Source organism: Aythya marila (genome assembly GCF_965140915.1).
Source record: "Aythya marila genome assembly, chromosome: 14".
Taxonomy (NCBI): Eukaryota; Metazoa; Chordata; class Aves; order Anseriformes; family Anatidae; genus Aythya; species Aythya marila.
In genome coordinates this window covers 17,547,661-17,565,530 of record NC_139055.1, presented here as the reverse complement: position 1 = coordinate 17,565,530, position 17,870 = coordinate 17,547,661, and the positions used below count along the sequence as shown (strand labels likewise).

The window sequence follows — 17,870 nt, the reverse complement described above, 5'->3', positions numbered from 1 at the left end:
CAGACAACACAAGGCCAGAAATAAACAGCTTCGGTTTTGATTTTCACTAGGTTCCCCAAAAAACCTGATGTCTCCATATGATTAACATTGAATATCGGATGGCATTGGGCGGGCTTCAGTCTGAGAAAGGAGGAACCACACCAGGAGAGGAGCTCTGCTGGGTGAGGGACAGAGGAGCACGGCAGGCAGCTGCCCTTGCCCAGTGCCCTGAGCCCAGGTCCCCAACCTGTGAGTATTTTTAGCAGCTCGCTGTGATCTGTCACTGACTCAGTGTCATCTCCTGAACTTAGTCAGAAAGCTGTCGCCTGCCAGCGCAGGGTATATTGCTGGCACACACGCACACAGTTTCTCTAACAGCTTTATTTTAAAGGTACCAAAATACTTTCCCCACCCCACGCAATGTTTCTAAGTTTACTGCGTGTTATCCCCACTTCGCACATGAGAAAGGTTACGTGCTGTGATAAAGATAATACAGTGGCTTTTAGGATAAAAAGGCCACGTTCAAAATAAACTCAACATGAAACTCTGAAAGCCATCCAAGAACATATACGCAGTCAAAATAAAGATACGAGAAATTCCTGCTAATTCCTGTTATTTTCAAAATTGTGTAAATAGGAGTTGAATTATTTTTGAATCCCAGAGACTTCAGCTAGAGTTATGAGGCTCTGAACAGCCGAGATGCATCTCGGGGTCTCCAACCTGAAGACCAAGGGTAGGGTTTAGTTATTGGTTACAGCCTGACCTGATGATGCAACTTACTGACCAAATAAATAACACAAATCCAGTAAATCCACATCCTGCTAATATGGGACAAAGAGTCGGAGTTATGTGTAATGGAGGCACCAGCATCTCCAAAGCGGTGCCTGGATTCCCACTTACAACTTGTATCAGATCAATGGATATTACTTTCCCTTTAAATTTGCCTCCCTGAAATCATGACAAAGGCACAAAATAGCAACCAAATGAGGTTTGCACACAGAGAAAGTATAGCGTACCGAATCACTCAGGCTAATATAGCTCCAGGAATCAATAGGAGTATTTTTAGCCACCCTCATAAATCTCTGCTTTGCTCTGCTCCTGGAAGCACCAGAACAGATGAAGTCTCTCAGGCACCAAGAGTCAAATCCATGGCACTTTGGCTTGCTTCTGCAAAAGCCACCACGACACCGATGGACATAGAGTGCCAGGGACAGGGGCACAGCTCACATCCTTCAGAGCACCAACCACTTTTCTGGGCTCTTAATCTTAAAAACAAAATGCAAACACCGGGGAAAAAAAATCACAGAAGAAGCGACAATTACAAGAAAAACACAAAAAGCTACACTGCAGTTTTGGAGGGTAATCTGCTACTTCAGTGTCTTGCCTTTTTTTCTTCTCTAATATACGCATGCTGTTTTAATTACTTGGAGCTCATCAGAGCCATTTGGGCTGGATGGGGAAGGCTGACAGAGTGCCCCAGCCCCCAGCAGGCAGCGACGAGCTGCGGCGCGCTCAGGCTGAACCCTAACCGGGACCTGAAGGATTCCCCACTGCTCTGTAGGGACAGGCACGACGGGCTTACACGGGACTGACATTTGTGCTAGCATTATGAAGTTAAATATTATGATAATTAGCTTTCAGTAGATTTTATCTTGAAAATTGTCTCAGCTCTGGTGATGTTAGCATTGCAGTGAGTCATGCTTTTACACGCTTTTTCCTATCAGCAGATGCAGAAGAAAATCTTAAGGGAAAAAAATACCTAAGAACATGGCTGAAGAAGTGATTATTACTTTTTAACTTCTTCTACCAGAATTAATTCTGATTAAATCCTGAGTGAGGTCCCGGGAGGAGGTGCAGGCAGAGAATTGTGGCTACCACCCTGCTGCCAGCTGGCAGCGCTGCCCAGCCTGGCCGCACGCCCTGCGCCTGTAGGCACGGAGCTGCATCCACAAACGTGGCATCACCCGCGGCCAAATGCATCGCTGCCTGAGGATCTGCTCCCTGAATTTTCATTTCTGACAGCCTCTCAGATAGGAGCCAGCTCCAGGAGGAATATTATCCCAGTCTGCTGACGCAGACCCCGTGCTACAGCCCGGTCACCCAGCTGCAGCCCCCTGCCAGCATCCACGCTCCTCACCCACAGACAGGACCCCAGCCGCATGCCCTAGAAGACAGCGGGATCTTGCCACTCAACCCTAGCAGACAGCCACTGGTCCCCACACCGCCAGCAGAAAGAAAATCCAAAATATCACACCTAAATGCTAAAGCATAAGGGAAATAAAGCGCCAAGTAGAAATCTGCTGCGGTCTCAGTTCTGGTGACGTCCCACCATGACAGTGCTCCCCCAAAGCCTTGGCTGCCAGATCTGAGTATTTTCTGAAGTCCTTAAGTTAAACACTCCTCATCAAAACTGTCTTCTTTTTTTTTTTTTTTTTTCACCCAAAAAGGAAAGATTAAAAATAACAGACAAGGAAGATAAGGAAGGGAGACTTGAAAGTCATTTTTATCATAATAGCTGGCAAACACACATAATTAGATTCTGATAGCGAGGAAAGAAAGCAGACTGTGTTTACAGCAACTTTAAATCAGCAAGTTCTGTTCAAGAATAAAGAGCTGGAATCTGCTATCTGACGATTGCCATTAACGTTCTAGACCTGACAAACTGCTCCCGTGCTCAACCATTTCCCCGGCTTCCTCCTATCTCGGTTGGCCTAACAAAAGATATTTCTTCTCCCTACAAGCCTTGGCTTTCATATCCTACTACCCGATAAATAATGGGCAGAGAGAACAAAGATTTCTATCTTAATTTTAAAAGGAAAATTTGTGTGTCCTCCCCAAGGACTAACTGAATCCTATTAAAAGAAACTCAACCTTTTGCTTTTAGAGAGCTTTCCCAGTAGCTCCTCGGTACATCCATGGAAACCTGAGATCCTTCTGCCATATAGGATGCCTTAAGGGAAAATGACGGTGCCATCGGTGGCACCAGGAATCTTTCCAGGAACTAAAAAAGAATACTAGCATAGGTGATGAGTAATTAAAAAAATACTAGCACAGGCAATATTTATGGAAAATAACTCAGTTACCTTTACAGCAGCATTTGTAGCAACAACTGATGAGGAATTTGCTTTGCTACAGATATAAACGATGTTGAGCTTCATCTTTGTAAAGAAACAGAATCCAAACTCATCCTTTCTCACTGGAAATTAATTAAAAAGTTGGACTTTGTTGTATTTGTCAGCACGGGTCCCAGCTTTAAAAGCTATTAGTTCTATTAATTCCATCTTATTCTTGCTTATAAGGAATTTAGCTACAGCTAGGGGGTGGCTTTACAAATTAGCAAATTTTACAAATCGGCAGCAGCGATGGGGACATGCACGGCCCCGCTCCCCTCCATCCTCTCCTGTTCCGAGTCAGCTTCCCAAAAGCAACACCACTGCTGCTTTGACAGAAGTCCTGCTGTCCCATGGGAACACGCTGAAACAATGAGCGATAGGCTTGGTTTAAGGAAGGTCTGGAACTTATTGCTGCAAAACCACGCACGTAAAATGAGAACTCTGAAAAGGGGAGGGTGCTGCCCGAGTGCTGAGACAGTATTACATACAAAGGAAAACGAGTTGGGTACTTTTATTGCTTTTCATCGGGTTCCTGTTGTTAAATGAATACAATAAAGTGTGTTTGCTATGTCATTCATTCTGCTAATTGCCATACATACAGCTGAAAACAACGCGTCAGGTTTTCCAAATAAACAGAAAACCAAAACCCCAGCAAAAGGCGCTGCTCAGGCAGCAGGGCAGGGGCAGCAAGCAGAGCTGTTCTCACGACGAGGCCAGATTCTCAGCCTCCAGTGAGCAAACATCACCTCGTGAAATAATCACACAGCTCCTACCTGCTGGAAAGGGAGCGGGGTGAGAGAAGAGACAGAGGGCTGTGATTATTACTTCTGTTTTAAAATACTGGAGGTGCTCAGGTAAAGACACCTGGAAGACGATGGGGTTGTCTAATCAGATGCAATGCAGCTGTGATAAATAAACAGGCCCTGATGAACGAACAATCTTCCTTTGAAGGCTGAATCACAATCCTGAGACACAGATCAGCAAGGGTTTGCTCTGATGATGCTATTTATGTTGTGTGAACACTAAAAGGTGGCGAAGAGTCATTTTCGGCATTGTCTCACGTTGAAAGAGAAATCTTTTTGAAGTTCGCTCAAAGCCCGGTTACTTCCCCAGCACTTCCACACTTCCCAGAGATGCATTAGGATGTCCCAGTGGCAATTACAAACTCTGGGACTTAATGAAACGATCACTTAGCAATGCCTCTAATCCAGCTGACCTGTGTGAATACATTTCAAGATGTCATCCAAATGCAAACCTCCAAGCTTTGTGGGAGGCATTTATGATATTTCCAAAAGGAAAAGAGAGGACTTTCTGTTGTCTCTGCCCCTTCACTGCTACCTTCATGTGAGATTTTCCTCTAATTAAGATGCTGCTTTGTACTGAGAGCACTCAGGGCTTCAGGGATAATTTACTGTACCTGTATGTGCTTGGACTTATGCCCCATGCTGGGACTCACAGCGAGGAGCTGCTCCTCACTGGTTTCAGACTAACAGACCACAGTAAGCCGCCACAGCTCTACATCCATTCAACTTCTTGCAGCCCAGGATGGGCAGCTTACCCTGCCACAGCAGCAGAAACAGCTTTGTTTTTATAACAAGCCTTCTCCCACACTTTTCCATGATCCTGGATGCTGTGCACTACTCGAGCTCCCAGCCTCGAGAACCCAGCACACTTTTCCAGCCAGCCTTATCAGCATTCAGTGGAGCAGAGAGGCAGTGAGCTCTCCCACTGCACAGCCCCATCCATGGGCTCATCCAGAATTTAGCCCAATTATCGGCTGCTGCTGCTGAGGTTCACTGTTTGAAGCATTATTGTATAGCTAGGATAATACACTGCATTCATGAGGGTTTTCTATGTGTCACACAGACATTTTATTGCTGAAAACTTCCCTCACTGTAGAGACGCTGCCCAAATCCTGACTCCTGCATGCTGGGTACATCTCATCAGCATCCTCCCCAGCCCAGGGTGCAGAAACGCCCACCTCAAACCCAGCAGCACCTCTCTTCTCCTTGCAGCAAGCTTCCGTGTTCACAAACCCTTGTTTCTCCGTACAAACGTCTCTGGCAATGGATCATCCCTCACTGACACGGGTACCAACAGAGTCAGACGTGCTGGTAACAGCTGAGAGGCTGCACAGGGCTGCTTCCAATTTCTGGCTTCGCTGACTTTTATCCCAGGGAGTAAAGTTTGCCATGATGTTGATTCTGCTAAATGTGCTTGATGAACTTATGTACTTAATGGGCAATAAGGAAGAGTTGAAACTAAACAGGACTTTTATAGAATTTAAGAAAAACTAACAATTTTAGGAGAGTAAATAGGGGGGAAGAAGAACGAATACTAAAGAAAAAAACAAACAAAAAAAAAAAAACAGAAAACTTAGAATAGTAAAAAAAAAAATCTGACAAGTAATTCTGAGAAAAAAAAAATTGTTGTTTAAAACATTCAAATATGACAAGCAAAGAACAAACGTTATAGGCAGTTCACATCAAAGAATTTCAATGGCAGAAGCAAAACAAATAGATGAAGGGTCATTGCATACTATTGTCACCTGCTTTGTAGTTGCAATGAGAAGCTAAATTGAAATCTTGTAAGAAGTGACATTTGTAAAGACTTCCAATTCTGCAGATGGAAAGCATGACACTTTTTTCCCTTGTACTTTTTATTTTCCAAGCAAGAGCGTAACTTTATGCTATTATATAAAGGTGGATATCATCTATGGCCTTCCTACCAACTATTTCACACAACAAACCCCAGGAACGGTCGTTTACTGACAACCCAGCAGAGCTGGGCCAATGTGCTGAACAAACTTAAAAGCCAGGCTCCAATTTACCCTTTTGAAGGAAGAGGCTTTGAAATTCATAGGCCCTATAGGTCCAGCATCACTTTTCACACATATTAATTTCATTCTGGTAAAATATGGAACTTGATGAATTCCACAGTAAGTGCCAAATGGTTTTATATTTGATTAGAAATTGCAGCTGGGCAGGGATTCAGCCCTGACGAATGGCACATCTTTGGGGACACTTTTGCACACAGAAGGTAGAAGTTCAGCAGAAGAAAGGCACATTTTAACCTCACAAAACTGAACGATAGGCAGTGACAATAAGACATACCACTTGGAAAGGAGAAGGAGAGGAGGACAAGATATGAGAACCACACTCGTGCTAAATGCACATGGTGCCTGTCCCTTCTACCCCATCCCACAAGCAAAGCAACTAGCAATGGTTATGCTGCCTTACAGCTATATGCAAAACAATGAACTGCTCTAATATTCTCCTGAAGATCTCATCAAACAATAAACAAGCAGCATGGCATGGATAAATAACTACTGCCTCGTGACAAACAAGGAAATATTTATGGAAGGCTATTAAACTTGGATTACTTATCTCAGACTGGAGCACTTTCAGAATCGCCAATCAGCTCTGCTGACTAAATACATATTTACAAATGCTTTAACTGTTTTATTTACCCAACGGATCAAAATGGCTTATTCATTCTATTCTGGTTCTATTTTGGTCTACCAAGTACAGTAAATGTGCTGTTAGGTGCATAATAAAAACCCTTCAGAAAAGTAATTGCATTACCTTACACACACTAGATTTTTCTCTCCCAAACACCGAGAACAACCGGACCATTTTACAGACTCATAACTTCCTATTAAAAATATACTGACACTAATCACCGAGCTGAAGTCTTGCTTAGAAATGTAATGTCTGAAAGGAACTTTTACCACTTGCAGCAGAACCCTCTCAAAAGCCACTTATTTAAACACTGTGTTTGCTACAGAAGCACCCAGGGTCTTGGCTATGGCACCAACCCCCCGGCACAAGTCATTCTCCACCCGTGGGCTTTGGTGACGATTTGTTGGTGCCCTGACAAAGTTAAGCAGCCCCAGGAGAAAATACGAGGGCAGTAGCAGCACCTTCCCTGCTGAAAACCCCACTGCTCCAGCTCGCACCACCCAGGCTGATGCTCAACACCCATCACAGGTGAAGGCCACAGGCACCTGGCTACAAGTGCCTGAACTAAGAGAGCGTGAAGAGGGCAATTTGTGTCTTAGTTTATCTCATACTTGGGCAGTAAGTTAAAGCACTAAAAGTATTAACTTAATTGTTCTGTCTTATGGTAAAAGCTCAGTTCGGGAAGAAATGGCATATTGAAACCTAGTCAGTCTGTAATTGAAAACATACCATGTCCTTACACATTAAGCAGCCCAGCAGCGCATTTAAAATCGTGACTCAAAAACCTGATTAAGCTCATAAGCGATGCTGGACTTTGGGCTTTCTGGCTGGAAGTCTGCAGAGATGCTTATTTTGTTAATTTCTGAGACATGCTGGAGAAGCTGACTTGTTGAAGAGTATTTACATACTACACTCTACTGCCTTTATCAGAAACATCTGCTGCCGGTTTTTATTTAACCCTTACAATAGAGCTTTTTTTAACTGCTTCTCTGGAATATGAAGGTTTCCAATAAATTTGCACCTTTTAGTGTTGTGTGCAAGCAGTGTACACCCTCTCATTATGGGGAGAGACTTCCATTCCCTGCAATACTCTGTGTATGAACAGCATCTGACTTCCAATAATTCACCAGCAGATCTGGGCAGCCGGGGAGGCCCCAGCTGTCTGGGGGTCAGCCAACATGACTCCCATCCACAACAAGGGCAGGAAGGAGGATCCGGGGAATTACAGGCCTGTCGTTCTGACCTCGGTACCCGAGGAGGTTACAGAGCAGATCTTTTTTACTGTCAGCACACAGAGGACAAGTGGGTGATAAGATGCAGCCAGCATCGGCCCATGAAGGGCAGGCCCCGCCTGACTGATGTGATCACCTTCTGTGACAAGGTGACCCACTTAGTATGTGAGGGAGATGCTGTGGATGTCAGTGGCCTAGATTTTAGTAAGGAATTTGGTGTTGTTTCTGCAGTATTTTCCTGGAGAAACACAGCTTTAGCCAGGTGCTCAGGTCACAGGGTGAAGAACTGGCTGGCAGGGCCCAAATAATCCCAGTGACCAGGCCTGGGGCCAGCTGGCCTCGAGCAGCACTCCTCGGGGCTCAGGATGGGGCCTGTTTTGTTTCACATTTCCATCAGCAAGCTGGATGAGGGGATCAAGTGCACCCACAATCAGTTTGTGGATGATACCAAGCTAGGCAGGACTCTTGAGCCATGTGAGGAAAGTGCTGCTGAGGGTCCTAGATAGGCAAAAATCAATGGTACGAGTCCAAACGCTGACACTGTACAAGGCTAAGCACAGGGTATCTGAGACACGTAGCACAGCCCTACAGGGCATGGTTTAATGACAGAACTCAGGAGGTCATTTTGATGGTTACACTTGGTCTTGAAGGTCATTCACAACCCGTACAATTCCACAATTTTAGCATAATTACGTGAAATATTTATTTCTCACATGAATAGCAACACACCACCCAGAACAACAGCCAACGTACATGGAAAAATCTCACTTTGAATTTCAACCTGGCTGCTGCTAAAGATGTTTAAGTCAACACAGACTGTTTGTCTGAAAATCTATCCCTCTCTTAAGGTCAAGTCATCTTAAAAGACCAGTGTAAGCCCGCCATGCTCTGTAGGTCAGGTTGAGAAGAAAAGTGCTTCCAGAGGGGGGAAGATGCAGCCAAGACAAGGTGTGTAATTAATACTGGTATCTTCTAAAGGAGTGATTAGTATAACTGGAAGAAACGGAGAGGCTAGTGGAATCAAGGAATGCTAGGGGACTGAAAAATGCTTAGTTAGTTATCTCTTGGGGAAAGACAGGCAATTTAGAGGCTGTGGAGCACAGAGATTATCAGATGAAAAAAAATGAGGGAGAGAGACCCATGAAATAAAACTAATCTATTAAGTCTTCATCTAAATTGAGGGTTGAAGGTGACCAGGAGGCCAATCCATCTCAGTTCAGAAGGAGCAAGCAACACCACCAGCACAGCCCCACAACGTGTCCAGACAGCTCTTCTGCTGGGGAGCGCATGCGGTGCCCCTACACGCTGTGCTGGGGGCACTGGGCAGACTCTGCAGAAGGGTCCCAAAAGGAGTGGCACTTGGCATTTTCCAAGGGAGAAAAAAAAAAAAAAAAGACCACCCTCCTTTTAGCCCCAGGAAATATGCTCATTTTTCTTGTGAGGTTTCTAAATAGCATCCAACCTGGAAGGCAAATGCCTCCTGCTCATCAATTCACGTTGTGTTTCCTGCTGCTTCCTGAGCATGGAGGTATCTTTTTTGCATGCTTTTGACTTAAAATTCTTGTGTAGCCTGAAGCTAGAAGTTTGTTCAAGTAAATTCTGCTTTGATGTTAACTGTTCCGAGAAGCCTGGTTGATCTGCATCTTTTTCTCCTCCTTTTTCTAGTAAATTTCCTCTGCATGAAAAGAGATCAAACTTGACTGATACCCCAGCTGTTCCCCACATTAGGGACTAGGATGGCTTCAGTGGTGTGACAGGGATGAGCAGGGCTGCAATGGGCAGCACAGTGGCCACCAGCACAACAGGCTCATCCTGCTGCCAAACCAGCACTGTTCATTCTACATTCAGATGAAAAAACAGATGCCTTCAGGCACATCCAGCTTCAAAACTCTATAAGGGGATTATGAAGAACAGCAGTATGGAGCACATATATGTATGTTTTCCTGCATCTCCCTCTAAATTCTCACAAAGTTAGTTTTCTGGCTTAACTCCATTTTCTGCTTCTCCCCATCCAAGGAGGTGAAGCCTGGCCACTACCCTAAGCTTGCCTACAAGCTCCTTCTCCTGTGCTACTGGTAACAGCTGCCTGGTTTCCTGCTGCTCAAGCTTTTGCTGCAGCTCCTTTGGGAGCATCAATCTGCAGCTCTAACAAAGCCAAATACTATATTTACTTCCCCAACATTCATGCCCACTCTGCTATGAGCAGAATTTATTCCTTCTGCCCTAAAGTACTTAAAAATAGAAACTGATGTACCAATTTACAACAGCTTTAAGCCTGCAAAGCTCTTCTGCTTCCAGCAGTAAGACAGTTGGGTATGCAATGGGCTTCCTACGTTTACTGGCAACGTTAGGCTAAACCATAGCTGCACTCACATTTTCAGAAGTAATCCACATGAATGAAAAAACAGTAATTTGGGAGCAAAAGATGACCAGCAGGATCAGCACTGCTTCATTGAGACAACTCGAGCTCCCTGGTTGAACTGCAATTCCCCACTCGTGTTGGCAGCCACACATCCTTGTCCAGAGCTCCATGTGTGTGCACAGTACCAACTGCACGGTGAGACTGCCGAGGAGCATCTCTATTACTGTTTAATTTACTGCACCTAACACATCAACAAATGAGTTGATTATCGTGGGTTCTTCCCTATCTGCATGGTTTTACTCCCTCTGTTAACTTCTGTCACCTAGAATCACAAAATATATCTAATTATAATTAAACGCCATTGCTGATATGTGGGAGTGAACAACTTTGCCCACTCTCCACCCCTAATTTGAATTAGCCTGTCTCTGCAATAAAATACAAGCTGAAGAATGTTTTGAGCAGTTTCTTGGAAAGATTTTTACCCTCATTTCTACCTATTCCCCTGCCGACGCTGCAAAAGTAGGTATCATGTATGTGAAGAATGATCAGGTGGGATTCAATGTTACAAAATGTACAAAAATGCTGAGGGACTGCAGTTTAAGCTTAGAAAAACAGGAGCTTAACATTAATACGCTGACCTAAATATCCATATCCAGTCAGATTTCCATTCATTGGAAACATTCTCTCGATTTTTCAGGGCATATAAAAATTTCTATGAAAATTAAAAGAACAGATGGATGAAGACATGAATCTTTGCTTTAAGCAAAGAGTAATTTTAAAAATCAGCACAATAAACAAGGAAATTGTTCTTGTGATCCTACAAAACAGGTATTTTTAACATAGCCTTTCCTCTGAACATCTGAAGCACATCCTAAAGCTAAAGCTGGCATGTTTCTGAATGTGCCAATTTTATATGCATGTAGCATACACATACAAACACGCACATTTGTGTAGTGTCATGTAATCTGGACATCATTTGGATTGCCCAACAGCCACAATCATAGAAGCACAGCTGTTTCTAAAGAGCAGTGCAGTACAGTCACGGTTACTGATTTGCCAGGGGATGTTAAGGTACAAAAACAAGTTTATTGGACTCTAGCAATAGGAAAAGAACAATGGCATAGAAAATTAATAGGTGATTTACTACAGTAGTAATTACAGCTGATCACTTCATTGTGTTCCTGAAGGGTCTGAGGAGAGAAACTTGCCATTCCTGCCAAGTTTTGAGAGCCTTTCATCTTCCATGGAGAGGAGGAAATTTGAAATGTGCAGAAGGAAAGGACAAAGTCAATAGAATTTCTAAAGGGCATTACTGTTTTATAACCATGAGTTGTTTTTTCATCTAAGGCATAAGATGCAACGTCAAGTGGCAAGCAATGAAATATTTCTTAAGCTGTTGGCTGGATCTTCCACCACTAATTGATGCAGCTCCAGAGCTTTCAGTAAAACCACAGCAACTTGGGCGTGCTCTGTTCTCTTGTTCAGCATTGTGATTAGTAAACTCACTACAATGATGAGGATCGTGTATCATTAATAAACACACAAAAAAAAAAATACAATAGGACTTCCACAATACAGAGCTTGTGAATGCTTCAAAGAAAAGGCTTTATCCTTTTAATGCTAAACAGATAGTTTGTATTTTTATGGTAGTTTGATGTCATCTGTCTGAATAAATTTGGAGTTGCAACTCATTTAAGATTATATGGACAAACAGAGTGGAAGCAATCTGCTTGAACATTTCTTGGCTGAATGGTTTAAAAAGCAACTTTTGACACTAATTTGTTGAATGGATGATTGTGAGCAACAAAAACAAATTAAAAGTTAAGTGTTTCAGCTAGATCCTCAGCTAATAAAAAGCACTGGTGGTCCATTAAATTGTGTGGCTTTGCTCATTTGTGTCTGCTGAATATCTGCCTCTATACTTAATGTGACTATCCATACACTTAGCCGTACAGTTATACTCTGCCTGCACTTCATTCTTAGTACTGAGCATCTTTTATTCCTGCACTTCCAACAGCAGCAGGAGCATTTGTCAGCTCCAGAAGTCACAGAATTAGTCCTTATGTGCTTGGAATAGTCAGGACTGCCACCAGAGACCCCTTCTGCTGCACGTGTAGAATTTGATAGATATGAATGTACATGGCCTTTACATGCTTAAATTCTGTGATCCTTAATTTACAGGAACAGATGAGCATCATATGTTCATCTATACTCATTACATAGTAAAAAACTCACTCATCTTTGAAATGAAGTCCTGCTGCTGTCAAGCCAAATGCTCACGGGCTTTCCCTTCAGAGCTCGGTCTAGCACTTCTGAATTGCTGTAAGCCTTTTAGCCTCCCTGTTCTCCGCTGCATGCTGTTCTCTTTCCTTTCCACTAAATACATGTCGTGTCCACCCAGTCAGCACAAATTGCTGCATTTCCTGACACCCTGTTCCTGTTTGCCGTGCCCAACCTGTTCTCTTGCACCTCTGCACTGCCCTATGCTGGACAGCTGATGTAAAAACACAAGTTAGCATGCTAACACCTGAAACCAGAGAGCTGTACACCCAGACACGCCCAGCCAGGTCAAATCCCACTCATCTCCAGTGAAGGGAGCTCATCTGCTCAACACACACTCACTGGGGTGCCAGCAGATAGTAAGGGAGACAAAAACAATCTAGAAAACAAACATCACAGAAGCCAATACTGCATCCTCTCTGCAAGAACTGCATGGGGTGTGGGTGTATAAACATATGGAGTAAATAATGGAAAAGTATTTAGATAGAAATGGAATAAGAAAGAAATGGTTAGTTGGAAAAAAGGTCTGCCTCCTCTAACTTGCCCCCTGATTTGAGTTTAGAAGAGTAATAAAAAAATATCATTCAAACCCTGTGCTTATTTACCACATGCTGGTTTCTTGTTTTTCCTTTTAAACCCAGCATCACAAAATCTGGTGCCTCATAACATGTTCTGTTTTCCATTACAGGAGTATAATGCGGATGTAAACTGCAGTGGGTTATGTTTGAAAGCAAAATTTTGACTTAATGGGATTAAACTGAATATAGGAAAAGTGTTGTTGCAGCTTCTAATCAACTACCAGAATGAGTTTTTTTGTTTTGTTTTCAGTTCACAGAGCATCTTTAGTCTAAAAGGATAATATTCAAACACCAGCTAGGCAGCCCAGGAACAAAACAGCTCTGCAGCCATTGCCACTTAAATTCAGAAAGAAATCAGTCTTCATACATCACAGTGGAAGATGGCTGCCAGCTGCAGTCAGGGAGGCATCTCCCCTCTGTACCACAGCAATTAAAAGATCATGTAATTACTGTTCATCTAGCGCCCACGGAAGTCAAAGGAAACCATTCATCGACTGTAATGGGCTTTGGAGCAGCTTCAAAATTTCTCCAGCATTTGCAGTCCTGACGCTGGAAACCAAATGCATCCCAGTTTAACTAGGCTCATCCACAGCTAGGAGTGTTTTCACATCTTTCTTTCATCTAATATAAACACAGCCCTGTAAGCCCAGGCACAACTGACCATCAGCATCAATTAAATGGACTATTTGTTGAAGGAAATAAGTACAGTGAGTCAGTGTTTACACATGGACCATTCAACAATCCAGGCTTTTTTTCCTTTGAAAGAAACAAACTTCAATCTAACAAAATCAAACCTTTTGTCCAAAAGAGAAAAAAGAAATTCTGAAGAGTGTAAGCCAGGATTGCCCCTTGCTTCAGCAAAAAATTTTAATTACTCTTGCTCATCCATGACTACAGGATAAAAGAAAACAGGGCATGCTTGCTACATGTTCTTTTTTGTGGTAGTTTGTTAGATATTTTTAAGTTTCATTTTTCAACTTTTTCCAAATTCAACTCTTCCACCAGGGACAAGGAACAGTGTTCTTCCTCCTTTCCAAAAAGAAACTCTCCACCCTTCAACCTCTTCCAGTCCACTCCGGTTTCTTTAGGAAAAAAAAACATTATCCATACAGAAGTTACCATTCTATAGAAAAAAATAGAAGAAGAAAAAAAAAAAACAGATCTTGCCATGTAACAATTTAAATCCTTTTGTGTGCATAAACATTTTTACTCACCTGATATTCTTTTCTTGCCTGAAGTGGTACCTGCTCTGCAAACATTTTAATACTCATCAGGCTTCTGAAGGAGGCTTTTGTTGAATTATTTCATAGGAACTACTGAGGACCAACTCCACAGAGGGAGATCCTTAGTCATTGCTGAACGTGCCCAGACAGCTTGGTGAATCCACAGCTTTTAGTGACCAACATGTATTCACCATGTTAGCATTTCCTTCTTCACTTCCAGGTAGTCTCCAGCCCTTCAAACACCTGATTTTCTGAAGTAACATTTTCAAAGCACCTTCATAACCCATAAACTCAGACTTACTTTCAAAAATTGCTATTTGAATTCCTAGAAATTCTGGTTACCTTCATTCAGAAGCAAGCTATGAAGCTCCAAATAACTTCTGAAGTCAGAAATCTTTTGCGAAGTTTTGTTCATTAAACCCATTTACACCAGCACAAGACTGGACTCAATCTGCATCAATAATGAATTGAACCACACACTGCAGAGCTAGAACAATGTCTTGACACCTGTGAGGAAGAAATGTTCTTTGCATCTCAGAGCCACTTTAACAACCAATGGTCCCTCCTCAGTTTAACGTTGACAGAGCTCTGATAAAATGGAATTTCTTCCCTAGAAAAAATGGAAGTTTAGACAAACTCATGCATGCTGGAAATCTAAGCTAACCAGATTTTGCCTTTGCAACAGCTATATGTTTCAATTGTTCAAGTCTTCCTGCTTCTGCTGTCTCACCCTCACTGGGCAATAAAGCTCCTGTCTAGAGATCTGTGTTCACAGCAAAAAAAACAAAACAAAACAAAACAAAAAAAAACAGAAAAGCCAAGGGATTATTTGCCCAGAGGACAAGAAGACAGAGGAACTGACCTTTCTATATACACAATAAAACAATGGTAGTTAAAACCTCTTTACATTATACTGAGACAGATGAGGCAAACAACTGCATGATCTGGAAAACATCTGCTAAACAAAATCAAAATTAATGATAACCAGAATGAGCTCTGTGATGGCCCATACTCACCCAGCTGCCAGGAATCATCAGTGAGCTGCTCACAGCAGCAATTAGTTACTAATGCAGAAGTTTGCGGGGCAGGACCTGTGCTCAGAGCACCTGCACAACTTGTGTTCAACACTGCTATGCCTTGGAGTGGATTTGCAGCACACTGATGCATGGAAAGACTTCTCAGCCTTTTTCTCTCTAACATGTTCCAGGGTCAGAGCTTAGATCACACCAGCACCCAAACTTTGACTTGCATGCCCAAGCCTGTAATGCCATTCCACTCTGAAAAAGCAACTTTTCATTGAAATACATCTACAAGTTGCTACACGAAGATCTGTCAGGTGAGTGTTAGGAGGCAGTCTTTGAAACCTGGCAGCAGTATGCTTTTTCAAGTCTGTAAACTCATGTTTGTTTTAAGAAGTCAGTGTAAGAATACTCAACACCAACAAGCACATTGAAAGAAAAATTCCTCCTACCTTTTCTTCTTGTGACTTCAAACCTTCCGGATTCCTATAACGAAAAAGAGAATTTTTGTGGCTTGGTGTTTTTTTTTTTTGGAAAAAATACAAGAATTGTTCAAAGGCAGCATGAACAGAAACCCCTAAAAGCATTAGTCATTGTCACAGAGATGCATCTATGAAGCTCTGCACAATAACTGAGTAATTACAAGTATACATTTCAGTTTGTCCATAAATATTTAATGGATTAATATATCACCTGAAGTGATTCATCATTCCACAACAGGTTACATGGTAGAGCGCAGTATCTTACTTTAAATGGATTTTCTTCTATTGTTAAATGGAAACAGCTATAAGGGGTTTTATTATTAATACAGCAAGATTTTGGAATTGAGGGAGAAGGAGCAGTTGTGGGTCTTTTTAGCAGAGACTGTCATGAGTACCTGAATAATTTCAGAATAATCAGACTACTCATGCTCATTTCAATATTTGCACAGCCACATTATCTGCCCTGTTTCTTGCAAAGCATCACTACCACCTCCAGTCAGAAAACTTTAAAAAACACATTGCTTAGAGTCTCAAAGGGCATTGCATTCCCAGACAACACTATCTACTTACACCAATGGTGAGACTCCAAAGGAATAAATATTTAATTCCAAGTGGGAAAGTTATTTATGGATTAATTACTAATGCTTATAATTTCTACCATTCCAGTTATTTCTTGCAACCAGCAGTGAAGATAGAGGAATCTCAGAGGCCTCTAGAGGACCGCCCGGCACACCACTTGCTCTGTGTCACACCGACCTGGACACTGCCCACTCATGCAGGATCAACCCCACTTAGCACAAACCTGGAGCTGGAAGACCCCGAATACATCCTGGCAGACACCAGCACAGTCTGTGCTGCCACGGGCACTGGGGATGCCCATGAGGTGGCAGTGACAGTGCCAGCAGCTGCTTCCCACTGGGCCCCAGGACCATCCTTGCTGCATTTGATGTACCTCAGAAACAGCTTGGCTCTGATTTGGTAATCTGCTCCCAGATTTTAAAAGCTACTTTTTCCCCACTGGTGTCCCCTACAGCAGGGACACAGGAAACAGAAGCAACCTCTCCAGCTCCCTGCCAAACACTCGCTATGCAGATTTTTACCCCCGTGGATATGCCTTATTTAACTTCATTTCATTCCCTTTGTGCTCACTGGTCCCAGACGTTTATTTACCTGAGAATGAAATAAAAATAATTTTTTCTCCTTTTGATAGGAAAAAAAAATGGTCTTCCTAGACATCTGAGCTTCATCCCACCTGATGCTTATTATGGTTTTATTTGTGCTGTTTTCACTTAAAATAACTCCCTGCAGACCACGCTTAGACAAAGGGAAGTAAAACAAAGTGCTGTGCATCTCATCAAATCTACCCACAGCCCTTTCTGCATTAGTGCCTTGCCATGGGGTAACAGAAACCAGAAATCTGCTACTGGAGCATGTGATAAAAATAGAGCTTTTCAAAGTAACAGAAGATAGAAATAAACCAAGGAAAAACAGCTCCTGAAGTAACAGCAGTACCTGCTCGGCTAACAACTGCTGGCCTCACTTCCCCAGCCTGGGACCCAGGCAGCATCACTTCAACCAAAACAAGCCGTTTCACTACAGGATTCAATATTTCTCACACAACACATGCTATGTAGCTTTAGCTATTCATTTACTACCTACAGAAATGCTCCTTGTTGTCTTGTCACCACAGGACCCCAGCACAGTCCCAGCTCACGGCCTGGGCACAGCCCAGCCGAGGCCTGCACCAGCCCAGGGCCGAATCCCACCACACATCTCCTGGGCCTGCTCGGCTCAGTCCTGGTGACAATTTTATATTTTATCACCATTTGTGCATACACAGAAGAGGCAGCTTCTCTCCCCGGTCTTGAAAACAAGTTGTTTTCTTATCAGAAAAGTAGTAGGATCAGGAAGGCAGAAAGGGGCTCCTTGCCATCCTCCAAGCCAACCGAGGGGGATAAACAAAAAAACAAGTTGGTATTTATAAAAACACTAAGTTATCATTCCCCGTAGGATTCTACCTCAGTGATCTCAAGAAATATGGGAAATGGCAGTCAGGATTAGTACAGACTTCAAAGCATTTATCCTCTTTAGGCGGCAAAGCTCTGAGCTGTGCAGACAGTTACACTCCAGGGACCTCTCAA

At 42.9% G+C, this 17,870-nt stretch overlaps 1 protein-coding gene across 1 annotated transcript in view; it reads right to left on the bottom strand.

The window, feature by feature from the left end:
• The window catches only part of FSTL4 (follistatin like 4), a 206,918-nt gene that overhangs the window by 174,578 nt on the left and 14,470 nt on the right, over positions 1–17,870 (bottom strand). The window contains exon 3 of the mRNA XM_082771893.1: positions 15,700–15,733. Within this exon, the coding sequence (XP_082628019.1) occupies positions 15,700–15,733 (34 nt within the window). The remainder of the gene's footprint in view (positions 1–15,699; positions 15,734–17,870) is intronic.